Source organism: Aquila chrysaetos, chromosome 10, assembly GCF_900496995.4.
Source record: "Aquila chrysaetos chrysaetos chromosome 10, bAquChr1.4, whole genome shotgun sequence".
Classification (NCBI taxonomy): Eukaryota; Metazoa; Chordata; class Aves; order Accipitriformes; family Accipitridae; genus Aquila; species Aquila chrysaetos.
The window spans coordinates 11,494,866-11,521,363 of NC_044013.1; the positions used below are offsets into that span (position 1 = coordinate 11,494,866).

At 40.2% G+C, this 26,498-nt stretch overlaps 2 protein-coding genes and 1 long non-coding RNA gene across 5 annotated transcripts in view; 2 read left to right on the plus strand and 1 right to left on the minus strand.

Annotated features, from left to right (window-relative positions):
- The window catches only part of LOC115346834 (cytochrome P450 2J2-like), a 105,570-nt gene that overhangs the window by 38,472 nt on the left and 40,600 nt on the right, over nucleotides 1-26,498 (minus strand). Inside the window, exon 3 of one of the 2 annotated variants that reach the window (XM_030027343.2) lies at nucleotides 16,259-16,348. The exons of the other annotated variant lie outside the window; for it this stretch is intronic. The gene's annotated coding sequence lies outside the window, so the exon portion shown is untranslated. The remainder of the gene's footprint in view (nucleotides 1-16,258; nucleotides 16,349-26,498) is intronic. 2 annotated transcript variants of the gene reach the window in all.
- On the plus strand, nucleotides 874-17,072 carry LOC115346833 (cytochrome P450 2J4-like). Of its 2 annotated transcripts, XM_030027341.2 has the most exons (11): nucleotides 874-1,131; nucleotides 2,331-2,493; nucleotides 3,621-3,770; nucleotides 5,618-5,778; nucleotides 8,305-8,481; nucleotides 10,946-11,087; nucleotides 13,476-13,663; nucleotides 14,355-14,496; nucleotides 15,185-15,545; nucleotides 15,591-15,652; nucleotides 17,025-17,072. In XM_030027341.2, the coding sequence occupies exons 1-9, from the start codon at nucleotides 961-963 to the stop codon at nucleotides 15,361-15,363; spliced, it is 1,473 nt and encodes a 490-aa protein (XP_029883201.1). In that variant the 5' UTR covers nucleotides 874-960; the 3' UTR covers nucleotides 15,364-15,545; nucleotides 15,591-15,652; nucleotides 17,025-17,072. The 2 variants fall into 2 exon arrangements, with proteins under 2 accessions (XP_029883201.1, XP_029883200.1); XM_030027340.2 differs by lacking the exon at nucleotides 17,025-17,072 and having other exon boundaries at nucleotides 15,591-15,842.
- LOC115346838 lies at nucleotides 17,108-22,289 on the plus strand. Its single transcript, XR_003925282.1, has 3 exons — nucleotides 17,108-17,372; nucleotides 17,752-17,864; nucleotides 22,174-22,289. It is a non-coding gene; the product is annotated as an uncharacterized LOC115346838 (long non-coding RNA).

Here is a 26,498-nt window from a genome sequence, read left to right on the forward strand (position 1 = left end):
TTTGGCTACAGACTGTGTTTATTCTCAGATTATCAAGTATGGCACAGGCATGTCATGACTAGTTCTTGCTGGGGCCCTTAGTTCTGGTTGTAGCTCAAGATTCCTAGTGGGTTTCTCCCATGTTTTTTTTTATCTATGTGTTTCATACTAGATGTACTTTCTGTGTGGATACGCTTTATTCCTCTGGCAAGCTTTCTGATGATTGCTTAAAATACCCTTTAGGGTACCCACCTTTATGTTGAGATTGAAAGGGGAAATTCAGAAGCAGGCAAAACCTTCAGTCAACTTAGCTATTGCAAATAGGTTAGAAAAAAAAAGAGGTATATATTAAACCAGTTACGTTTTCAATTAAATTTGAAAGCCTAACAGATTTTGCTTTTTGTATTAAGCATGATACTCATATATCCATCTTAAGATAAATGTGGGCTTTTAACTTTTATCAACCTTGCCATTACTGGATATATGTGTACATGGAATATATACAAAACATTTTAAAAACTCCAAGATTTAATATCCACTTACATTTGCATGCTTAATTGGTATGTATGACTATTGCTTTTCTAAAAGCATTCATGGAATATTTGTAGAAGCACACACCATCCACCATTGTTTCAGAAAATTAGATGAAGAATTTACGTGTGGATTTGTGTATCTACATTGCCTGGAAAATCTTGGCCCTAGTCTTTTAAGACCGTTCCTAAAAATCCTGTGATCCATATTTGATAAATATAATCTGAATGGGAAGAGGGGAAGGGGAATGCATCTGTTAAATACGCTTGAGCATGAGAATGTAATGAGTGGGACAAAAAGGGAGTGGTTGATAATAAAGAGGGAGGGTTAGGGGCGGGGAATAGTTATATGGAATTTAAGCTCTTGTGAAAAAACAGGTTGAGCAACCAGCCTTAAGAGCTTCAATAGACTATTTTCAATAAAGACAAGCTGGTAAAAGCAGCCATTAAAATGTTGCTAATAAGTCAAGTTCTTATAGTATTGGCTGTATTTCTTCTAATTATGCAGTTTTTTAAGTTGCAACGAGTACGGAGACGGCTTCCTCCTGGACCAATCCCTCTCCCAATTTTTGGGACCTTGATACAGCTGAACTTTCAGTTTAATCGTGATCTCCTCATGAAGGTATTTATTTTCAGATACTCCTAATTGTGTAAAAGTCTTTGTAATTTCCCATTTCTTGTGTTGTTTGCTATGTGCAAACATCCTCTCACAAGACTACATTGATAACATACTGTAATCGTTAACTAGCCACTGTGATATTGCACTTGGTTTGCTTGGGAACTGCTGGTTTGGTTGGCAAAAAAAGAAAAAGTTATTGCAGCATAGTTTGCCAATGTAAGAAAACCGGTATTGGAAGTTCTGAATGTGTGAAAATAATTCTGATGCTTAAACCCATCACCCCTTAACACTAAATTTGACAAATACATGTGAAAATTGATATCATTTAGGATTAAATACCTTTAGGGATAATATATCAGATTTGCAGTTAGGGAAAATAAATACCATTTTAAAAAAAATTACTTTTACAGCATGGATTTTTAGCTTTCTGAGCACTGGCACTCTCTAGCTTGAGCAGTAAATAGATACTTAAGATGCACTATCTTGCATCTATATGCTTGTTTGTATTGACAGGATCTAAAAAAACCCCACGAACCTTTTGTTTGTTGTTTTTTGAGGAGTACTTTTGTGCACAAAGCCACCTCTATTTCATTCTGTTGGTTCTTGCAGTGATTTCAGGATTCTGAGTAGACAACTCCAGTGACTTCTGTCACTGCGATTTGGACGAGGCATGCCAGTTGTTCCAACCAGACAGCAGGTTCAGACAGCAAGTAAGGACACTGTGAGACAGAATGGTCTGACTCAAGCTCCAGTACCTAAATATGCAAACGGGCGGGGGGAAAGAAGAAAGTAACTTGTCCAGTCTCTACAAGCTAGTTACTCCTCTGACATTTCTGTGTTCCCTTTGCGCTACTTTACCAGTACAAATGATAGAAACCGTTTGAAATAAATTCATGCACAGAAAAAACCCTTTATCATTGTGAATTGAGCCTTGGCTTATATGCAGTAATAAAAGCTACCTAATGTTTCTTGGCATAAATCTGTGGCTCTGAAAAGCTGGAATACTCAGTTGTTTCTAACAGTGAATGCTGGAAAAGACATTCATGCTTTCTCACAGATAATTGTAATCTTGTGGGAAAGATGGAGAACATCATTCCACCTTAGGGCTGGTCCTGTATCAGTGTAAAAACAGGTTCATGCTCTGTTTGTTTGCAGTGTGTGGGATTTCATTTGTGCTTTCCTGGCTTTCCTCCCATCTATAGCTGGCAAAAATTCATGGCAACATATTCACCTTATGGTTTGGATGGGCCCCAGTGATCGTACTGAATGGATATCAAGCAGTTAAGGATGGTATGACCACGCACCCTGAAGATGTTTCTGGGAGGCTAGTGACTCCTTTCTTCAGAGCAATGGCCAAAGGAAAAGGTGAGAATTTCTTGCCATAAATATTGCACAGAAATGTTTTCTTGACAAATTGCAGCTCTTTTGTAGCTTGTAACCGCTTTCAAAGGTACCACAGCAGCAGGGTTGGTTTGTGAGGAATGACTTCCAGGTGAACTGCAAAGTAGGGAGGGGTGAAATAACCTTTGGATAGTAGTAGTAGAAGACCAACAGCAAAAGAAAAAAATGTTCATAATGTCTTGTGTGAAATATTCACTGGAGCAGATTCAGAGGGTGATGAGATGAGGCAGTGGTAGGTTGTGCCACAGAGAAGTGGAGGAAGAGCAGCAAACTGCACACTTCCTTGTCCTGGACTTGCTGCCTCCCACCATTACGTTTTCAATTGAAGAGTGAGCTTGATAGTGGTATCTTCTTCCCATTCCCTTACTTTTGTGAATATTTTCTTACTCTCACAGTTGCATCTAGAGGTTTAGTGCACTTCTGTTTCAACCTTGCTGTAGTTTTCATACTCCCCAATCATACTGGAAATTCACAAACTCCTGATTTTCATGAACACATGCATTATGAAACAACCTTTATTTTATTTGGGACCCCAACTTTTTCAAGGAAACCTAATTCTTTAAGTATTTCTAATTCAAATTTGTTTCAGTCATTGGTGATTCTTATACTACATTAAAGATCCTGTTAGTATATGATGTTTATTTCTTCTGAAGATATTTGTCACAAAGCCTCAGTACTGAACTTTTCTGCCCTGTGGACAGGAACTTCGGTCCCTGACTGTGGACAGTCAGAACTCTTTCCCCTTTTCCCTAAATGAGAAGCATTACTCTGGTCAGGTGAGCTCCAAGCATAGAAGAGAGTGGGAGGCAAGCACTTCAGAGAGCATCTAGAGAAGCAGATGTCAAACTTCCTGAGATAACTGGTTGTCTTGGATCAAGCTTAATCCTGCAAGTCGTGTTATTACCCAGTTGAGTTTGTCCATTTTAGCCCTGCCCACATGCTTATATGCCACGGCTGTTCCTTTGTGTCTTTGTGTTCACAGGCAATTGCAATAGTTTCATTATATTCTGTGGTTTAGTAAATCTATTAATGTAGCCTTTGTCTATAATAAATATTAGCGTAATGAAGAGCTCTTCCTTGAACAAATGCAGGGATTATGTTGGCAACTGGTCACACCTGGAAGCAGCAGAGAAGGTTTGCACTGAGGACTCTACGCGACCTTGGTCTGGGGAAAAGAGGTCTGGAGCATCGAGTTCAAGAAGAGGCCCACTACCTGGTAGCCTTCTTTGCAAGTATGAAAGGTATCTCTGCATAAAAATACTGATTCATTTTTGTCATTAGTCTGATGTCTTTAGTGTATGAACTTCTCTGTCCTGCTCTGAAATTAAGGGCAGCTTTTGTTTCACAAGAGAGTGTGCAGAGTCTTAATGTCTTGTGGAATGGACTGAAAATGTAAAGACTCCAGTCCTGTGTTTTCAAACCCAGTGGGAGACTATTCTTGTTCAAAGCTATTTACAAAACTACTAAAACTGGGAAGCAAAACTGGAGCTTATTTATTATTTATATCATAGAATGCTTTAAGTGGAAAGGGATCTCTGAAGATGGTCTAGTCTAACCCCTTCTCAAAGAAGGGTCAATCAGAGCAGGTTTCTTAGGGTTGAATCCAGTTGGGTTTTAAATATCAGCAAGAATGGAGACTTCACCACCTCTCTGGGTAACTCATTCCAGTGTTCAATCAGCCCTATGCTAAAAAAGTTTCTTATATTTAGGCAGAATTTAATGTATTTCAATTTTTGCCCATTGCCTCACTTGATATCACTGAGAAAAGTCTAGCTCTATGTTTTTTATTCCCCTCCATCAGGTACTTATACACATTTAAGATTCTTCCCTGAGCCTTCTCTTCTCCAGACTAAACAGTCCCAGCTCTCTCAGCCTCTCTTACATCAGATGCTCCAATCCCTTAATTGTCCTTGCAACCCTTTGCTCAAATTGTTCCAGTATGTTGATGTCTCTCTTGTACTGGGGAGCCCAGAACTGGACCCAGCACTCCAGATGGGTTTTACCAGTGCTGATCGGAGGGAAAAGATCACCTGCTGACCTGCTGGCAGTGCCTTTCCTAATGCAGCCCAGGATGATGTTGGCCTTCTTTGTCTCAAGGGCACATTGCTGGCTCATATATAGTGCTGGTGCATAAAGATATGGACACATTTTCAGTGCTGATGAATTAAGTCTTGTAATGCCTTTTGCATGCACTCTGTAAAGCAGTGACTAGAATCTTGTCTTCATTACAACATTTTTACCCTGATCAACCCAGTTAGGAGCATGTGGGTTGGATTTCCCAATAGTGATCATTATGCAAAGGCACAGTAAATCAGGACATGCTGTGGCTAGCATTGTATAAATTAAAAGTAATTAAATCTAGCCCAATCCCATGGTTTAAGAACTGGGAGAGACTGAGATGTGACCACGTGTGCAGGAAAAAAAAGCCCAGAACAGTAAGTTGCTAATCAGAATCGTGCATTGGGTGTTGGACAGTTGTATTGATACATACATAAATACAGTTCTTTATAGTCATTTATAGTCACATAATAGTTTTCTTGGGATTAGGTTTTCAAGTAACTGCTTTAAAATTAGTTATTACATTGTTGACACAATTGGTTGAAAGGAGTTTACGACATTTTATCTTACCGGAGACTGTACATCTTTAGCAAAGTCAGACAAAATATAGCAGCCTTGCATGTATTTATGTCCTTGCTAAATAAGGCTGCCTCTCTTCTTATGGTTCTCCTCTCAGATTCTCTTTGACCGCAGTGTTCTCAGTCATTCCCATGCTTGAGACCTATGTTGAATTTGCCAGACAGCAAATTTGCATAGAATTTTTTTTTTCTTACTTCTAAATTTGGTCTGTCATATTACAAAATATTTTACACATCTGGCATTTCTTTAGGGTGCCGTGCATTCCTGGGATTATGGGATTGCACCGTAGTTGTGAAGAATCAGTTTGATATTACAATTTTGTAAGAAGATTGCTGCTTCTCTGTGAAATGCAATGCTCTCTTGAAAGTTCTTTGGGTAACCTAAAATATTCTCTCATTTCACTAAATCAGATAGGAGACATTAACAGTGACATTTATTATTATGGTTGCAGGGAAACCTCTGGATCCTTCTTTCCCTATCATTCATTCTATCTCAAATGTAATTTGTGCTGTCGTTTTTGGACATCGCTTCTCCAGAGAGGATGAAGGTTTCCATGAACTGATTAGAGCCACAGAGCATCTGTTCAAATTTGGAGGCAGCTTTATTCATAATGTAAGTAAATGATCTGTTGTCTTTTTCTGCTTTTTCTGAATAAGACAGAAAGTGAGAAATGCAGATTCAAGAGGTAGCTGTTAGGGAAAAGTTTCTGAATTGTTGAGTGATGTCCCATGCAGTTTTACTAGGCAATGCACTATCTCGAAGTGTGATGGTAATGCTCTACATACCAGCCTTGGTGATTTGTGTTCATTGTCCTGTGTTTGGGTACCGTGATAAGGTAGTTTGCTCCTCGGTCTTTGCAGCAAGGCACAAGCTGATGGACTGGTCCTGGATCGTGTTTGTTACTTGGTTTCTCAACCCCAATGCACAACAGATTCCTGCCTTGGGCATCATGATTGTTAAATACTAAATGTCAGGTCTAAAAGTGTGATTCACATGCCAACTTTAGACACTGTTTTATATACAGTCAACAGAGAGAAAAATGATTCAAATACCTAAGTGTTTTGCCCGTGACTACTTATCTCCATTTCCTCTATAAGAAGTGGAGACTTGAAGACTTCCCAGAGAAATTTGACTCCTTTACCCTGAGTGAGGAGCAGTTCTATACATATTCAGCAGAAGATAGGAAATGCTAAGCCAGCAAATATGCCTGTAAGCTTGGCAATCAAAACAATCAGTGGTCTTCTGAGAGTCAAGGACTTATCTGACACTAGAAGAGGCCTGCTTTGCACAGAAGTGTATTCAAAGTTGCCTGGGAGTTCTGGTTCTGGTTCCACTTCTAAAGCTGTCCCATACATCTTATGCAGTAGCTTCTTAATGTAAAACACATAAGCAATTCCTGTAATACAGAGATTTCCCCCCACATCCCATGGAGCGTTCTTCTCACTGAGTTATGGTCAGGTTCTCTTTTGCTTAGCCTAGCTTTGGTCCTATAAGTTGTGTGTAGTGGTGGCAGGCGAGACCTGCTTTTTGGATAGAGAATACACCTGCTTTTCTTTTCTCTTTCCTATCCTAGCTTTGCTTTAGTCCAATGAATCAGATGCTGTTCTGGGAAATAAGAACAGGGGTTCAAACCATTCCAGAGGGAGGGCTGCAACCTTCCCACTGTCTGGATGCAAAGGGTACTCAGGATTGCGGTAAATGTAAATGTGGTAATATAAACATAAAAAATTGACACTGCTGCGTCCACATCCCCATTTCTTAACTGGATTCCATGCTGTCAGGCACTGAATGGGAGAACACTGTGGATTGGGCCCTTCCAGAAATGGAGGAGGAGTTTTGGCAGGACTGGTAGCCAGGAAGGTGGATGGGCTCAGTTCCTGTCCTGAATGTTGACAGCTAAATTTCACTTACTTTTAGGGTCCCATAGTAGCTGGAAAGTGCATGCATTTGAGAGTAGGAATGCATGTAATCTGGGCAACCATATTTGATTAGTCAGACCACAATTGTATGTAAGGCTTCTGAACAGATTTTGAAAGAAAAAAACCCCAGAGATGGAACTAAACGAAAAGGATATGAAGTTCTTTGTGAATTTACCAAGGGCTGGACTACTACCTTTCTGTGATAAGGCAATGATTAATTGATAATTGGATGTCTGACAATAAGAACTGATTTTCCAAAAAGATGGCAGTATAGTCCATCTAATTCAGCCGGACTCCAGTGAACACCTAATAATGTGCTTTGTGTGGTATAATTAGGAGAGTATGAAAAGAGCTCAGCAAAATGAAGACTGAGAAAGGGTAGAACTTCTGCTGATAAATAAATAATGGGATTATGTTTCAAGCTGGAAAAAACCTATTAAGAGAAAATACACTGCAGATACAAGAACAATGTATGCAAATTACCCAGGCACAAATATAGTCTGAAAATCAGAATGAACTTTCTAGCTATCAGAATAAGTAGAAAGCAGCTATTCTTAGGCTAGATTTTCCCAAACAGTAAGAGAGAAGGATAAAGTTAATCCGGTTGTGTCAGCTAACCCCTTCTTTTCTAGAGGAGAGTACTCAAAATTGTCAGGTAGCTGTTTCTCAGCTTTTCTGGGTTTCAGATGTTTCAAATTTTACTGAGGACCCTTGAGAGCTCGATTAGTAGAGAGTGCTTTGGTGGATTATTGAGTTTGTATACCAGCCGCTGGTAGCTGGCCCTTGCTTTGGATTGTATCAACTGCTTTTGCACATCCTGGTGAGGACAGTTTGCAATGGCTTTGCTTTTTCCTTCCTGATATTCTCCACTGGAGGGCAGGATCTCACTTTTTAAATGTCTGAATACAGTTCATTGTAATTGAATACATGAATTGAATAATTCAATAAATGAATACATTCTAATTACAATCATTCTAATTTGGCTTGTGGTTGAGCTGAAAGCCTGCGGAACTCTGAATCTTACCATCAAGACAGCTAGAAATTATATGGTGTACTGTTTCACAACTTGAATACATAAACATAGTCTTTGTCAGAATATTTTACTAATGATGCCCAAACCACAAGCTAACATGAATATTATCTTCTGGCTTTAGTAGGCCTAAAATACATTTTCTGGTAATAGAGACTTTGTGGTACCTCTTGTATGTCACTCCCGCAGCTGTATGAAATATTCCCCTGGTTGATGTGCCATCTCCCTGGTCCTCATAAGAAGGCATTGTCTTGCTATGACTTCCTGAGCTCTTTTACAAGGAGAGAGATCAGAATGCACATGGAGCGTGGGATACCAGATGAACGGCAGGATTTCATTGACTTTTACCTGAATCACATTGACAAAGTAAGTATTTGTTCTGCCTGATCATATGTTCATGGGGAATAAGGTGAAATGGACCATTAAATCTTCCAGTCTGAGCCATTCTATCACGATCTCTTACTTTTCATAGACATCCTAATGTGAATCCAGTAACCAGGGACTCGCTAAATCCTTTCTAATTATTGACATGCCACAGCACCTTGCAATCCTTTCGTTAAAGGGCAGGTTAATACACTACATTTTTTCTCATTGGCACAAGTTACAAAATTATTTAAGGCCTCCAGGAAAGAATGCTGAATTTCTAAGTGGACTGCAGGAGAACTGGCAAGGTCTTGGGGAGACAGAATGGGATGTTCTGGGTAGGATATTTGCCTGGTAAGGGTTTGTCAAGAGATGTTGCTGCAAGAGGACAGTTGGATTTTGAGAGCATTTTGTGGGGAAACAACCTAGGAGTCAGTGGAGTTTCAGACAAGGCTGGAGAAGAGGAGAGTGGCAGGGTCAGTGAAGTTTGAAGCAGACAAAGGGAACCGGGACAAATGAGGACATTTTGGGAAGGCAGGCTTAGTAGAGGTAGGTGGGAATCCATGGGTTTTTGAAAGGCTGTAGGAGGCTTGCCTAAGCTGTGAGTGGGGACACGTATCTTTCCCTTTTCTAGACCTTACCAGGATCACTTTTTCTTTGAATCTTTTGGGAACTGGATCCCCTCCCTAGTCCCTGGACTAGCAGATGCCTTTCCTCTCTGTGACTCCTTTTACCTCCACTTAATCACTCTTCCTTTCTCCTCTTCTCCATTGCAGTAGGCCATATTCCTCCTCCTGTTCTGCTTGGTGATAGGAAGAAAAAGGAGAAAGGGGAGGAAGTGACAAGATGAGACTGGTGTTACTGGGGAGTGACAAGGCAAGAGTGGCTCAGAGAGCCAAACAAGATATCCAGGGTGGGGGGTATCTATTCTTGCAACCCCTGGAGAAGTGGGTATTGACTGCTGCTCCTGGGTGGCAGTGCTTCCCTGTAGGGACAGCCGGTGTCCCTTCTGCTGTGGTCATGTGCTGGTTGCAGCAACAGAGGGCACTGCAAACTTGTCAGGCTGTAGGCACCCGTCCTGCATCTCTTGGCACAGCCGAAATGGGTATGCCATCCTGGACCACTGCCTGCCTTGTGTGCTCCCTTGAGTTGGCTCTGCTGCTGTGCTTAATCACACTACAGAGACATGCATCCAGGGAAGAATGTCTATTAGCTATTTCTGTCAGCCAGCTATTTAGTCTTTTAGCATGTGTCTTATGAATACTTTATAGTGCTTGACTATTTTATTATTGTGGGGAACAAAAGCAACTATCTTGTGGAACTTCAAGTATACTGCAACTGTGAAATTGTCATTATCGTCCAAGCTGGTAATTCTATCAAAGAATCAAATCAGATCTCCTTGCACGATCAGTTTTCTGTATCATAATAAATAACATTAATTTGTATTTCTAGCTGGTAATTCTTCATTAATTGATTCCTATATCAGCTGCTGTATTTTTACATCCAGGGTGGATGTCAGCCTAACTGGCTTCTAGTTCCTTGGATCCTTGTTTTAAAATGTTTTGATACTGGCACAATATTAATACATCTGGTCTTCCAAAGCATTTAACTGCTTCTAAAGTCTTTCACTGCTGTTCTAAGATTTATGAGACTTGAACATCAGTGGATCAGAAATTGTTTCAGCTAGCTCTTCTGGGACTCTGCTGGGTGGAAATCATCCAAGTTTATTTATTAAAAAATTGAACTGTCTGTAATAGTTACGCAGGGACAATATAAAAAGATAAGATGATATTACAACAGGGAAAAATGTCCTTCCAACTTTCCAGTTGCTCCAGTGGCAAAAGACGACCCCTGAGCATAACCTCCTTAATTTTAGACAATGAATTCCCCCAAACCATAACAATATTTTTTCATGATCTCTGCATATACACATGTATCCTCACACTTTTAACTGAAAACTATAAAACCCCAGAGCAGCTGTACGTGAGTCGTTGTGGCCTTGTAGTGGAGAAGAAATCTGAATACCACAGGTTAAGAACTTTTGACAGCCCAGTGTTCTGACCCAGCCCTGGTCACTGTATTGATTGCTAGAAAAACTAAGTGATGGAATATGACTTGAGGCGTGAAGAATGACATGCTGGTACACATCTTCAGAGGAAGATTTACTTATGAAACATTCTAAATGTACCACAATTTGCACAATTAAGACAAAAGTCCTTTTCTGTGGAGAACATGTGATTTAGTTTCATGATTAAGAGTGGAGTAACCATGCCTTGACCGTTTGTGAAACGTTAGCTTTTTGTATTGATAATCATCATTCATGCCTAATATTCTTTATCAGTCTCTCTGTATTCTACTATAGGCAGAACAAAATACAGCTTGGAACCAGTGATAAAATCATATTTAAAGCAGTTCTGATTTTTCTAAATTTCATGTATAAACCTCTACTTTATCTTATAATTTGCAGTCCAAAGATGAACCCAGGTCCACATACAATGAAGACAACATGGTTCATTCTATAAATGACCTTTTCTTGGGTGGATCAGAGACAACAAGCACTACTTTGAACTGGGGCCTGCTCTATATGGTGGCAAATCCAGACATTCAAGGTGAGTGGATAAGCACACCGCAAATATCTCTGATGCAATAGAACAGCTAATGCACCATGTTTTCATGGATCAGAGATTATTCCTAGATGCTGGTATATGGGTAGTGGCGCATGGACCTTTTGGCACTGCTAGGCATGTGCTGGGCAGCACTGGTAGATCCAGAGTATCTGTATACCAGCTCTTACAGCGGTCACAAGCATAAGGCAGTTCCCATAAAGAGTTAACCGTTTGGGAAGTATGCGTATGTATAGGAGGTTGTGGCTGATTGAGATGGAGGGGTTGAGGTCTTTGGGGAAATGAAGATTGTGGTAGCTAGTCAATGGAGTAAGGGGACTGGAGTTGCTGGTTGGGAAGCCAGAGGGTTTGCATGCATAATTAAAGGAACAGTGGCCACTGCTGCAGCCACTGGTGAGGTGCTGATGGTATTTCAAGAGACTGAGTCGGGTTCTGTCTTAGTTGTAAACATGACAGATGCCTGAAAATAATTAACCAGAAACTGATGTGTGGTAGTAGGGATGTCACTCTTTGGAAACTTCCTTCAATTCTGCTTTGTATCGGCTGAGTATCAGTGATGGGGGTTACAGGGAGTCCTGACCTTCTTTGTGCTCTGTAGGTCAGAGTAGTAGTAAAGATAATCGCCTAAAGGTCAATTGGCAACTTTGACTTTATTTTTGTCCATCAGTCCATTTATGATCCCAAGGTATCAGGGTGTCTATTTAATCTGTGATTAAATTAACTCTGTGATGTATTTGACTTCCTTGCAACAGAATTATTCCAGTCTGGAGGGGAATTTGATGGCTCATCTGTTATGTCTATGTATATTTAAGAAGTTTATTTTTAAGTCTAGCTTTTAAATAACTATCAGTCACTTTCATAGAGCACTAAATGAAAACCAAAGAAAGAATGATCTCTTATGCTGGATAACAGAAATCTCGTTGTTACACAGCAGAATATATGCAAATACCCGGAGAACAGGATTTTAAATGGAGGAAAGAGATGAAGATAAGAAAAAAATTGCTCAACTTGTAGCTGTCAGACAAGAAGGTCTACTTAATCTCGTGTTATTACATGTTTGTTATCATGTAATATAATTAAGGTTATGAAAGTGCTGACTTACCTAAATAATTTTATTTGTCTAAATAGAATACCTTGCACATACTTGGGAAAGCAGGGTGTGTGCAGCATGATCCTTCCTAGGCTTCTTGAGTCATACATTGCATCTAGACTCTCCTAATGAACTGACACCAGTATATCTGTCGTCATTTAATTGGTGGCTTCTTTTTGAACCCATTCATACTTTTACCTGTGTTGATATCCAATGACAATGTTATGCAGTTCCATTACGTACCATATGGAAAAGTTTAGCCTTTTGCCTAATCACTGAATTGGGCTCTCCTTGTTCTCTGAACTACTGGAACAGAGATGCATATTTGTACTTAGTGACCGATCACTTCAAACTATACTGGATCCTGAAGTAGTCAAGCTTGATTTTGCAAGCTAGTTCTTCATAGAAGGAAGTTTACTTAAAAAACTTTCTGGATATGCATTTTAAATTCTCTAAGGTGCTTAAATCTCTGTTGTCAGGGTCTACCTAACATGGTTTTGTGAAGGACTGCTGGCAGTCACTGAGCAGGCTTGAAGTGAATGAGCACAAACCGATCAATGCAGAATGGGCTTCCCTGCATCTTAGTGTTGCTTCAAAGGACCTGGAAAGACAGGATCATTTGTTAAAAATCTAAGGCATTTTTATTATGTGTGTACTGCCTCTCTTGAAGTTTAGAAAACAAACTTTATACTTTTGTTAATGCTCCCAGAACTCCTGTGCAATAAGTAATTTAAATCATGCTATTCTTGATCAAAAGGCAGGCACCAAGAAGCAGATCCAGGTTTTTTTAAAGGTATTTGGACATTGTTCTAGTTGGCATTGCTTCACTTAACAGATGTCCTGCATAAAAGCCATTTCCTTTTAATAGGAATTAGGCTTTTAAGGCCCAGATTCACCTGGCTTAAATTCCTGAGAGTTGTGAGCTTAGTGGTTCTAACTGGCTGTAGGTGCCTGAGGCACCTAGCCAAAAGAAAATACAAAGATAAATCAGTTATCGCTTGCATTTAAGTTTTAGTAAGGTAATTAGTTTTAAATTTTTGAGCAACAAATGTCTTTTCTTAATCTACAGTCAAGAAACTTCAGACTCAGAAGTAGAGCTCCCATGTGTTTAGTCTGTTGGAACACCCTGCTACTTCTGTTTTCTTTATAAAGAAGTTACTTTATATTTTTACATTAATTTTGTTTCTGTCCTTATAGTTCTAAATGGGAAATGTCTTTGAAAATGGAATTAGTGAAAATACTTCATAAATTTTTCCACCTAAAATGGTGAATATTCTCCACAGAGAAAGTGCAGAAGGAGCTGGATGCTGTTCTGGGTCCTTCCCAGTTAATCTGCTACGAGGATCGGAAAGAACTGCCCTACACAAATGCTGTGGTTCATGAGATCCAACGCTTCAGCAACATTGTCTCAGTTGGTATGCCCAGAGTGTGTGTGAGGAACACTACATTGCTTGGCTTTCCCCTCAAAAAGGTACAGACACAGTTTCTCAGTTGCTGCAGACTTTCCTGCATCAGTAGAGCAAGGTGTGGAATAAAATCTGTGTCAGGGTCTTCCCCTCAACAGCAGTGGGGTTGAATACCTCTGGGTCATAGCCTGAATGGGAACAAGGACAAGAAACCATCTGCCAGGCTGAGTTGAATGATGCAGCTCTTGGGAGAGGGTTATCAGTAGTGAAAGATGCCCCTGGATGGAAGAGGGGATTTTAGCAAGTATTTCTACAAACCAATGAAGACAAAACCTTTGAGATTGATACTGAAAGATACTGTGATTGATTTGTGCTGATAAGGCATTGGAAAGATTTCTGACTGAATTTTTGCCTGCAGAAAGCCTGTAAAAGATCCAGGGAAAAGCATGAAGGTTTGCAGCTAGCTTTCATCAAAGAGACTAAATCACAGAAACTTCTAATGTTAAAAGTGAAAATGGGTTTAGCACAAATAAAGTCATTAGTTTCTATTGACGTGGCCACTTCCACTGTCAGGCTTGGACTGACATTCTGAAACAAAACGACTTCATGTTCCTCACAGTTCCTGCTGGGGAAATGAACCCACCAGGATACAGCACTGAATTCTGAAAGTAAACTAGCACTGGTATCACCTAGCCGGTTCTGACTGCTGGGGTAGGATTGACAGTCAGAACTGAGTTAGTGTTTTTCTCCTTTCAGGGCACCATAGTTTTTCCAAATATTGCTTCGTCTTTGTATGACCCAGAGCAATGGGAAACACCTCAACAGTTCAACCCTGGTCACTTCTTGGATAAGGATGGGAACTTTGTGAGCCAAGAAGCCTTTTTACCATTCTCTATAGGTAAATGGACTGACAGCACAAACATTAATGGTTTGGATTGGGACTGTAGAATTAAGATGTGTATTAAAAACCTATTGGTCATTTATTTTAAACCTCTTTGTGGAAAACAGTGATAAAATTAACATGAATGTTTTCAGTAACATTTCCCAATCCAACTATAAACATTTGTTCTACTGAACAAATAATAACATGGAAAATCAGAGATGTCCTGACAAATCTATACATTTACCTTATCCTATTTTTGGAAGGAAATTCTCTGCTAATGATTATGGTTATTGATTTGGGGCATACATTTCAACACCAGACATACATTTAGAAAGTACTTGCAAGCAGCTGTGCTGATGCTTTACGCATACAAATCTGGAACATGACATCTCCCAGGAAGAGCAAGTCCTTATTCTTCATTTACATGATTGAACGAATTCCTTTAAAGTTGTCAGTCAAATGAAGATGAGGTTTTTGAGGTAATTGAAGCGAAACTCAGAGCAGAAGGGGTGCACAGTTATCTATAGCTGCAGATAGGATTCTCTAAAGGAAGAATTACATGAAGTTTTGTGTCATTGATTGCATTAAGTCCTGAAGAAATTCTGGACTCAGCAAAAATACCTTTGCTTTGTGTGAGGATGAGTACCATTCCTTTTGAGGTCAGGGTAATTTACTCGCTGTCCTTCCCCTCTTCCTTCTGCAGGGCACCGTGTGTGTTTGGGGGAGCATCTAGCGAGGACCGAGCTCTTTATTTTCTTTGCCAACCTGCTGCGGGCATTCACCTTCCGGCTCCCCGAGGGGGTGACGAAGATCAACACAGAGCCTATTTTAGGGGGTACGCTGCAGCCCCACCCATACAGAGTTTGTGCCATTCCACGCTAGGGTGGACATGTGCAGTATGTCACAAACAGTCTATTAAGCGATCTTATTTACTTTTGTGAATGTATATTTTGAGACCATATAAGGTTTTTTGTCTTGGATATGAATTTTTGCTCCAAAGGCCCCCTTTTGCCTCCAGCAGGTGATTTTGTTCAGACCCTGTTACCTGCTCTTGAAGGTGATTTTTTTTTTTTTTTTTTTTTTTTTTTTTTTTTTTTTTTTGGTAAAAATTTTTTTTGATCTGGAACACACCATCATTCAGTTGCTGTCTGGCCTGGCAGATTTAAATCTGGTATGTTGGTGAGGAAATGACAAAATTGACTGGCAGATTTCAAATATTAATTCATTATCTCCGAGTTATCCTGTTTTCAAAAGCAATGGAGTTTGGAAAAATGTACCTGGAATATTCTGCCTCTTTATATTACTGTCATCACTTGTAACATTTCAGTCAACTTTTTGTTGGTGGTCACTAATAAAAGATATGAAGGAAAAATTAGCAACTGTTTTTATTTATGGATGACTTATAGTTCACTGAGAATTTCTAGACTTGATGCAGCAGAATAAGTATAAGTCATCTTTAAATCTGCCAGACGATAATTGGTCTGAGTCCAGCAGAGAAAATGTGCAGGCTGAAATTTGGTGATGAGTGAAGATACGAAGAGGATTTCTTTTAGGGCAGATACTTTTAATATTTTAAAATTCTGCCAAGTTAATTTTTAGAAAGTCCCTTCTAACAGCAGTGGTTTACTCCTGTGGGTTGACTCCTGTCAGCATCAGCACTGGGTGGTTGCTGCAGCAGGTGCAAGGAGCTCCTCCAATGGGCCGTTTGGGTGAAGAGCCTGCTGTAATTAGAGCTGACAGTAAATTGAAAAGTATACATGGAAAACACCAAACATACTTTTTAATCACCTCAGAAGTTCAGCAGTATACCTGAAGCTATCAAGGCTTGTCATATACACAAAATACTGGTCAAATTCAATGAAAGAGTCTGTAATAGCAAAACCAGAAAAAATTGGTTCCTGTGGTGAATTTAAATTTATTTATATTGTCTGGAAAAGACTTGTAAAGTGTAAGTAAATTTGTCCTTCATTAATATTCCTATTTCTGTGAGAGGATAGGACAGCTAAACAGTCAATCGTCTGTTAAATCAGTTATCAGCAGATGTCATCTGCTGTTTGATTGAGATTAGTTTAGGCAGTTTACCATGAATCACAACTTTAGATCTCTCTCATTATTTCTAATTCAACACCAGATGGAACACAGCATCAAAATAGTAAGCACTTGATACTTAGCCGTTACTACATTAAATCATAGAATCATAGAATACCAGGTTGGAGGGGACCTCAAGGATCATCTGGTCCAACATTTCTTGGCAAAAGCATGGTCTAGACAATGGTAGAATAGCACTAGTGAAATATGGAAGATCACATCCTGACATTTTATTTGACAGAAAACTGTGTGCCCTGTTAAAAACTGATGTCAAAGTCTCTGTGGATTTGCATGTGTGCGCAGATAGATAAGGCAAAGCAGAAAATGCTGTGATTTGGGGATGTTGGAGCTGTCATTGCTTCTTAAAAATGAAGCTGGAAACGTCAGTAGAATTACAAGCATTAACGTCATTGCTATGTGATGCTGTCACTCCTGATGGCCGTGTGCGTCCCCAGATATCCGTGCAAATGGGAAGCTCATAAATAGGCCTGAGATGGAAGCTTGCCCAGGAAGGCCCATATGCAGCCGGAGAAGGTTGAGTTGCCTGAACCCATGGGAATGACACAACCCAAAACAACGGGCATAAATACCACTTGTCCAGATGCTCAAGAGGAGGCACGCAGGGTACTTCAGTGGAAAACTATATGTTGTACACAGGTCGGTTATTCGTGTGTGGTTGTGCTAATGTCTGTGACAGGAACTGCTGGTTGGTGATTTTTTTAATCCATTGTGCACAGATGCCCAGCACACGAGGTGTGGCAGCAGGACTTCAGCGGGAGGCTCACAGCAGGCAGATGAGAGAGGTATGCTTTTCAGAGCCTTTGCATTTCTGTTCTTGCCTGACTTTTAAAATAAGTGATTTGCTTTTGCTCATGTTCTAATAAAGCCTGGTCTTTTTGAACTTTTAAAATCTTTTAAAGCCTGGCTGATGTTGCCACAGAAGGCCAACAAAGCTGAGAGCTGCTTTGATAGGAGCCCAGCTGCCACTCCCACGTTCTGTGCCCAGTCTCCCAGCCTTGGTTGTGTGGTGCCTCCTCCATCAGACTGCTGAGCCATGTTGCTCCAGGGCTGCTGATCTTAAGGGGAGTCTTGGAGACCTCCACCATATCCTTCATTCCTCTTTCTTCTCTTGTTTATTGCTTCTATGTTATTTCTCATGGCTTGCTCGGGCTCCATTTTCAGGAGGGGTAGACACCCTTTCTGTCCTCTGTATCATGGATGCTAACCAGCCTGCTAGTGTCAGTGCACAGCTGTTTGTTGCTCCCACACCGTCACCTTTCTCTGTAATGGCTGAGGTGAGTTGCTTTTAGCCTGTAAAGCTAATATTACTTCGGTGCCTGATTGCTTGGCATGGGGCCCAATATAAAGGATAGTGTTCTCCTGGATTATCACATCAGTGTGTAGGTCAGTCTCTGTCTTGCACCTTTTAGATCACACTTCAAAATTTAAATCCTTGTAGATATCCTTGTAATAATAAAAAAGAAGAATTCTAAGGAAAGGAGAAAGGTAAGAAAAACAAAGCAGTTCCAGGAGGAGAGCCTTAGAGTTACTGAGAATTTAAATTTTTCCAGTATCAGCTAGACAGATAAAGCAGTAAGGAGATGTGAAGACTGAACAAATCTTTAGTAGCTCAAATTATTTCTCTTCTAGCTGCTTGCTTCTTGAACTTACAATGGACCAGTGTCAGCTTCCTTCTTACTACAAAATGTGATCATAAATGTCATGATTTGGAGTGTGGGAAGGTGTGACTGCAACGGAACAGAAGGAACACGTAAAATTCATCACTTTGGTGGGAGGAGAGAGCACACTGGGGAAAAAAAAAATAAAAATCAAGCACTTGTATCAAATGTCCAGTTGAGGAGAAGGCAGAGTGGTTGCACAGCTGTATTTGGACATTAGGATGCGCATTCAGCACCAAGACGTTTGAACTAGCTGTAAATGACCTTGCTCAGGGAGCAGAAGCAGGCCAACCCAGCTGTGCAGGGAGCTTGCCCTGGTTTTCAGTGGAGCAATTAGCCCAGGCAGGATTTTGCCTTTCTGCAGTGAACTACTTCTTGATGTCGAAGTTAATTCTTGCAAAGCCACTGTAGATGTTTTTATTCTGCACCGTTCTGCATCTGCAGGAAAAAAGTGGACCTTTCCCACCTGTGAGAAGTATTCCTCTTCAACAGGGAGAGAAATGTGGCTCCTATAAAAGAATAAGAGAAGGGCAAGGGCAAGGAATAGAGTAAGGTGGAGTTATTCGATACAAATTCTCACATTAGTAAGGACACAATTCTTGCCCTTGTTTCTTGAGCCTTAACAAACATATTCCAGTGTCAGCCCAGTGTCAGAAACACAGCCTAAAGTGAATGTTTCTGAACTGTTTCACTCCTTGAAGAGTTTGCCAGTGACTATTGAGAGGAGATGAAAATTTCAAGATCTAGAACTTCTAGATGTGTTACCTGACAGATTTGCTCCATGTATCCTTCAAGTTTATACACAAAGCAAATACAAGTAATAAAGAATAAAAATGCTGTATTTCAGTAGTATAATGAGGACCAAGGAAAGTGCTGGTTTCTTAAAACTGCAGTACGTCAGGAAGGCTCTCTGGCAGATGGACAATTTCATGCCTTTTTTTGGCTTTGGATGCCAATGAAAATGGTAATGGTGATCTAGAGGCCAATACATTTAACACCACTGATGTTCATGGAAGATTTCTGCCTAGATTAGGAAGAGATGTTAGAAAATAACTAGATAATATGATGTTTTCAGATTGGCTGGGCTGATTCATCAACTTCAGAGCTATTAGCAATTATCTATGAGAACCTGTGGAGGATGGGAAAAGGTCAAACATTTGCTTGACTTCAGAAGGTACGAGAAGTTGCAGTTATAAATCAGTCAGCCTGATTGCACTTCTCAGAATATCCTGGGAAAATAATCAAATTGTAAGCACTGTGAGGAAAACAGAAAGAGTCAGTACTCACCAAATAACGCCGAAGTTACTTAGGTTTTTTTTGATGACACAGCTAGAGGTCTGTTTCCAGAAGAGAAGCCAATAATGTAATTTACTGCTCTTTAATGTGGCTTTGACACAATCTCAGAAACTCTAGGGAAATGTGGCGTATCTGAAGCTTTGCCAAACTTCATGGAAAACTCAGGAATTACGTATGAATAGTAGTAACATGTCAAACAGGAAAGATGTCAAACTGGAAAGATAGACTGAATGGGATTCTGTCCTGCATCTAGTACTATTCAATATTTAATCAAGGACCTTGACAGTTAGTATAAACACCAAGCCTGGGTAAGGTCTAGTTTCTTGATGCTATCAGATCCCAAACTGATGCCTGCAGTAAGGTGAGAAACAGTTATTCCCAAACTTGTCATGGTTCACAGCAACTTAAAGGCAGGACCATTTTATTTAGATTTATTACCTTTGTGAAAGCATGAAGGCTGTCATAACGTGGATACTTCTCCTTATCAGTTTTAATGTTAGATAGCTGGAGAGGTGAGGATGATCCTATTCCAACATCTCTTGCTCTTTCCTCCTTCCTTTCTTCCTGGAGTGACAGTTTTCTCTAGGGAGTTTCTCTGGGATTTTTTTCTTGATCACTATGGTTCCCACAGAGCAGTAAGTTGCAGCAGAAAAATACATTTTAGTTTCGCAGTGACTCAAAATACTTCTAAAAGCCAGAATATTCAACCTCAGGTTTGATGTCCTGAGCTAAAACTTTTTCTTTAGCTTTTCTTGAATAAATAATTTAGTGGGAAAAATAGAAAGTTTTCATTAAGAGATTTCTGAGAGGGGTTATTTGAAACTGTATTTATCCATTAAGATCATAGGCCTAAAAGAATCCCAATGAACTGGATTAATTTGAAATAATATTTCAGCTGAGTTGGGCATATCTTTTTTCTTAGTGAAAAGCTTATGAACTTGTCCTAATATCTGCAAAGAAATCTCAGCCTGTGGTATTTTTAGCCAGCACTCCAGGAACTGTTTATTTGCTGTCCTGAAGTGGGAGATTCTAATGTTAAACAATAATAAAATTGCAGCCCTTTCCCTGAACAGTTTATGAGATAGCAGATGAGACAGGGGACAAGCTAATAATAGGAGTATATTCTGGGGTCAGCTGGTGATATGATGTTATTCTATAAGGAATGCATTTTAAGGAGTGTTACAGAGAAAATGAAACATTTTGGACTGTTTCATATGATGTTCTTTTAGAAATAACTTTTCTGAATACTATAAAAATGTTTATTCCAAGGATGAAGTCCCATGAGCATTGGCTCTGCCTTGTAAATTCATTTTGGATTGATAACTGTAAGCCATAGATGACTCTAGTTTGTCATATAAGGCAGGCAGCTTCCCTTAGCCTACTTTTGAGTAGTTTTAGGCAGGGACAAACATCACAGCCACTACCCTCCACTAATCCTGAGGGTATCAGTAACTTCAGCACTCATGGACAGTAATCAACATCATAGAGAAATGCAGACCATTACTGCACTTTTAAATGCCGTTACAAGTTTTAAGACTGCTACTGAATTATGGGACCTGTAGGCAGAGATACACGGGATTTCAGGCTTGCTGCTTTCCGACACTCCTGTGGCATTGGCCTGAGTCATGGCAGAAAAGGACACGTCTTTGCGGGAGTTCACTGTTTAGATGTCTAGTCCTAACACATGTATTTGGTCTGACACTGTAGTTAAGGGAAGCTGTCCCTGTGCAGCCTTCAGCCTGCTCAAGAAGAACATCAACAGCTGCTAGAGAGAGAGCTGGTTAATTCAGCATAGACCAAGTGTGAATTCTGCAGCGTGACATTACCCAATTTAAATATTTCAGCAGTGCATCCTCCGAGGAACCAGGCAGAGGGCAGCAAAGGTCTCTTTGAAAGGGCTGTGCCTGTATTGCTGTCCGTAGCTTAGCAAGAGCTGGCTCTAAAAGAACCAGTTTCACCAGGGTACACTGGAGTTCATTACATGTTCATTTGCCATCAGTATGAGACTGGTTGAGGATGAGATTCAAATGCTACAATACAATGTCCTTAATTGGACATTTTGGTAAAAGACAATATCCGCGGGGTTTCTTGATTACTAGGTATATGGATATTATTCACTGTGACCATGCTCTTCTGATAGAGGTCCATAGTTTTCTCTGTACTTAGTCTTTTCCACATAAGTGAATGCAGTGCACTGGGGAAGCTCCCAAATAAATTACTGTGTGTCTCGCATTAACCCTCATTTTCTCGAGGTGAGATAGTGGCATTAGACCAGGCCCAGATGTTGGAAAAACAAAGTAATTCTACAATTTGAAATGTGGGAATCGCATCCATGAGGTTTAGAAGCAGAACACTTGTTCCATTTACCCAGCCTCTGTCCTTTCCTTGCTGTTAAGTACTGCCAAAAGGAAAGACAAAACTTTGCTATAATTAAAAAAAAACCACCACCAAACAAACACCCCCAAACCAAAACAAACCAGAAGATATTGAATAGAATAATTCTGGCTATTGTTCATCAATTTTAGCTTTTTGTTGGTTTTTATCCAGCTTTGCAGGAGAACTTCTGCAGCAGGGGATTCAGTCAGGACTGAAAATTACTTGCCTCTTACCTTTATGGTGTTTTTGACAGGATGCTTAACACAGAGCTGACCAGAATGATTCTCCTTGAACAAAGCTGTCATTTGATCAAAGAAAGCTCTGTACTCCATGAATCTGAACAGTAGAAAATGTCTCAACAGGTCAACCCAAAGCGCTTAATGAACAAAGATAGAGGACTTACCTTTCCAATCTTCCCTTTCTGAAAGGTGTGTTGAGCACTGACTCATTTAGTGGGTCACACTGTAAGTGCAGATGTTAGAAAGATGATTTCCATGTTGAGGACAGGTCACGAGTGTAATCTATTGTTATTGTTCAAACTTTTCTCATGTCTGTCTGTAGCAACCTGTGTCGCTCCCCACTGACACCTGTTTGATTACACATTACATTATGAATACCTGCTTTATGGACAGGTAGTGGCATTTTCAGGCGTTAGGAAATTCTGTATTTAAGACAGTTCATGGTTTTAAATTAGTCTCTCTGTAGACTTGCATTATGAGGCATGCTAAAATTTCATTGCTGTTTGATCATACACTGTGTTATTTACAGGATCCCTATTGGCTGGCTGGATGTTGCTAATGGCAAAAGTTGCCCTCAATTTCTTTACACCCTTATCACCCAATGGGTAGGTTCAGACTTAATCGCATCACCAAAATTTGCACAGAACCAAATACTGCACAACTAATGTATCCATAGCATTTCTTGTGGCACCCTCATCATATTGTCTGAATGCTGCGTGAAAGATAACAACTAAATCTTCACAGCTCCAGGCACCATCACCCTGATTTTGCTAATGGGGAAACACTGCTCGTAGCCTCTAGGCCAACACTGACAAACAGCCTTGTGTACTGCATCGGATAAGCTTAGGGCCTGAGTCTTTCAGCAGCTTTAGCACATACTCGTAGTTGTGTATCAAAATATTAAAATAGGACAAAATTAAATATTTATATTCAAAGCACAACTGCAGTAGCTGCAAGTTGTGAGTACATTGCGCTTCTCCAGACCTGAGCTTTGAAGTCTGAAGGCAGACATCAATTAAGTAAATGGATAATTGGCAATCGCTACATCTGGAAGGTAGGGACTATGACTTGCCCAGCAGTACACAGGCATTCAGAGTGAGAAGCCAGCTCTCAAAAGTGGTTTTCTGTTGGCTTGGCTGCAATATTTTCTTGCTATTCTCTGTCTTTTCGTGACAGCATCAAAATTCAGCATCAGAGAGATTAAGCCTGAGACAACAGACAAACCTTTTTGTAATCTGAATTTGTTCACAGAGTAGGGGCTGCCAGGTACAGTGCTGTGGATAACACATCACATAATTAAAAACTTTATGCACACTAAGGTCTGAACCGAGCTTTACCATGGGAAAAACAATCTTTGTTCTTGGATATTGCTGTCCACCTTTCACTGAACTTGAAAAAGAAATTGAAACTGACCTATGGAATCATTCAGTTATCTTGAAATTAAAATATGCTGGGATGCTACATCCCTACATGTGCAACTAGTACTGCTTGCTTTAATACAATTATACTGGGACCTACAGTAAGGGGGACATAAAACTTAGTGCTCAGTTGACAAGTATTTATTTCTTGTTATTTCAGCCTTGTGATCTACTATTTCTATGCTGTTCTTCAACTGCCATTTGAAGTACAGAGTTTTTGAAAGCTTGAGTTAACAAAACCCAAAACCTGTTTTTGAAAAGAGGATAAAAAGCCTTTCAGTTCTTTTAAAACTTTTTAGACCATTGTTATGAACAGTTAGAAGTTCATCCTGTTTATAAAAGCAGTTTCATAATTTTTTCCAATTGTAGATGAGATTTTCCTGAATATAAGGCAGTTTTTTTCAAACCCAGTGTTTGAACCATCCATCTCTGATTCCAGTTCTCGTTTGGTCATGCAGTTTTCCCTTTTGCACCCATAAACCGAACACCACAAGGATCTCTGGGGTAAAACATGAATTCATTAAAAGCAGTTGCAAATGTATCATACAATTGTGACCACATTGCTTAGAAGATTTTGCCTTAAAAGAGATCAGACAGGGTATATTTGAGGAGTAATGTTGGCTGTGCTGGAGAAATTTGCTTGTGACAGAATTAACTACATTCTCTTCAGCCTGGAACATGTTATTAAAATGGGTGAGGAAAAGATGAGCCTTAAAAGAAGGGTATGTGTGATGCATGTATTTAACCAGGGTAAGGAAGGACTAGTAGGAAAAAAAGTTTTGCCTTCCCTTCACATTGCTGCAGGATGTTTTTTGTTTTTTTTTTAATACAGACAAGTGGAGAAAACCAGCTGTGAAATGTGAACAAACATCATTCTCTGGCCTTGCTTTGTGTCCGCTAGTTGTACAGTTTCTGGAGTTATAATATGCAAATATGCAAATACAAACTCTCATGCTGTTTTGTCTCCTGGTTTCTGAAAGAACAAAGCAGTCAGTGTGATCTCGTGAAGGTGGACAGGAAATACCAAGTGCAATAGCATAAGAAATTATCCTGCTGTTTTTATAAATATTTAATAGGAGAGAGAAGGACATGTTCCTTAGTAACAAAGCCTGTGAGGCTCATAGGTCAGTGAAGAGATCTTGTTCTTCCTACTTATTCATGGGTTTTTTTTCCTAACTTGTGTTTTCTGAGAGCTGATCTGGCTCAAACTGGTTGTAAATCTGCAGGATATCTTCACTTTGGAGAGGCCCCAGTGACTGAAGTTTGAGCCAAGGGGAGACACCTGGTTACCCACCCCAAACAAGCTGCCATGTGAGCTGTGCCTATTTGTGGAAAGTCACAGCAAATGGAAAGGGTGAGATCACTTTGATGTAGAAACTGCCCGGAAATACTCAACTGTCCTTTTACGTGGTTGTTCCTATTGTTTCCAGCACTGTTGTGTAAATGTTAACAGTCTCTTAGAGCAGCAGAGAGCTACTTTGTGCATGTGGCTGTTCCAACAGAAGGAGTGGTGTGAAAAGCAAGAAAAATGAAAGTGAGGGCAAATACCTGAGGCAAAAGGACAAGATCTGAGAAGGCTTCACAGAGGTTTTGAGGAGGGGTAGGTGATCTTTCAAGTACATATCGTGAGAATCTCTGCAAGCTGAGTGGATTATCCAGTTGGTGAAATGTTTTATAAGATGTTCTGAAGAAAAATCTTTCCTGAAGCAAATAAACCTGGAAGAAGTTGCTTTTCCTGGTCCCTACTTTTCTCCAATTGTACAATAGTTCTTCAGCCTCTGAGGGCACTTCTTTTCTCCTCTGTCCCCAGGTCCAGAACTGCAACCTGTCCTCCAGAACCTTGTGCTGTCCCATGTATGTTTGACATCCCCACTCTCCGCCATAAAACCTCACTCCAGCTGTCACATGAAACCAGAGGCTGCAGAGGAGCTGACAAGGATGATATGTAAGTGATGAATGTTTAGGATGATACATATTGTTTCCTGCAGTAGAAGGTGGCTTTCCTGGTTTATATGAGAAACTCTGAGGCCTCTCAGCAGTATTAGTGCAAGCAATAAAATTTCTTGCAGCATAATATCTATAGGAGGAGCAACAGTTTTAACCTCAAGCCGTATTTCTCAATCCCTTTTAACTCAACACCTATGGAAATTTTTTGGGGAAAAAGGTCCTTCCTCGACACTGCTACTGTAATGCACAAGCAATAACATAATAATTGGAATAATAAATAAAAAATTAAGTCAATTTTCTTCATTTTTTTTTTTCTTGCTTAGTTTTGGGGATGTGTCTGTGTACTGCAGTTACTTCGTGTGCAATCGACTGAGAAACTTGTGTCTAAAGGACTGCATTTTCTTTGCCAGTATCAACTGCTAATCTCTTGCATATTAATTCATTATACAGTATCAATGGCTGCCACTCAACTTGCCCTTTGATCCATAAGTAATTGTCAAATGCTGAAAGCTTCTGAGTGTACTTGCCATCTTTCTTGAAAGTCACACTAGCAGAGTTGCTATAGGTGCTGGAAGTTATTTCCTGAAGGCAGGCACTGAACGGCAAAGCCACAAGCAGCAGCATCCAAGGGCTTTCTTCCATAGGAGATTTGGATAAATGTGAAGGGGCATTGATTAGATGTGTCGTCATCGTCCGTACCCCCCCCCCCCCCCCCCCCCCCCCCGTCAGGGAACTGGCAGAAAAGCAACAAAGAACCAGCACAGAGGCAGATGCCGAGAGAGAGGGCAGATTAACAGGGCTTGTGGGGGCACAGTCCTGGTTGTAAGGTCAACTGTGAAGGGAATTTCTTGCCACACACAGTGTCTGACCCTCGGTCCCCCTGTTCTCTTCATGTTAGCACCTTGCAGTGCAAGTCCCCATCGTGCAACTCTCCTTGGAATCAAGAAGAAAAATCTTCCCTGAACAGGGAAGAA

What these genes read in the sequence shown, in the direction of transcription:
- LOC115346833 (XM_030027341.2), top strand. Translation starts at nt 961, where the DNA reads ATGTTGCTAATAAGTCAAGTTCTTATAGTATTGGCTGTATTTCTTCTA. An exon ending in GAGGCAGCTTTATTCATAAT is followed by an intron (nt 5,779 to 8,304) that starts GTAAGTAAATGA and finishes TCACTCCCGCAG; the next exon opens with CTGTATGAAATATTCCCCTG. An exon ending in GGCAAATCCAGACATTCAAG is followed by an intron (nt 11,088 to 13,475) that starts GTGAGTGGATAA and finishes TATTCTCCACAG; the next exon opens with AGAAAGTGCAGAAGGAGCTG.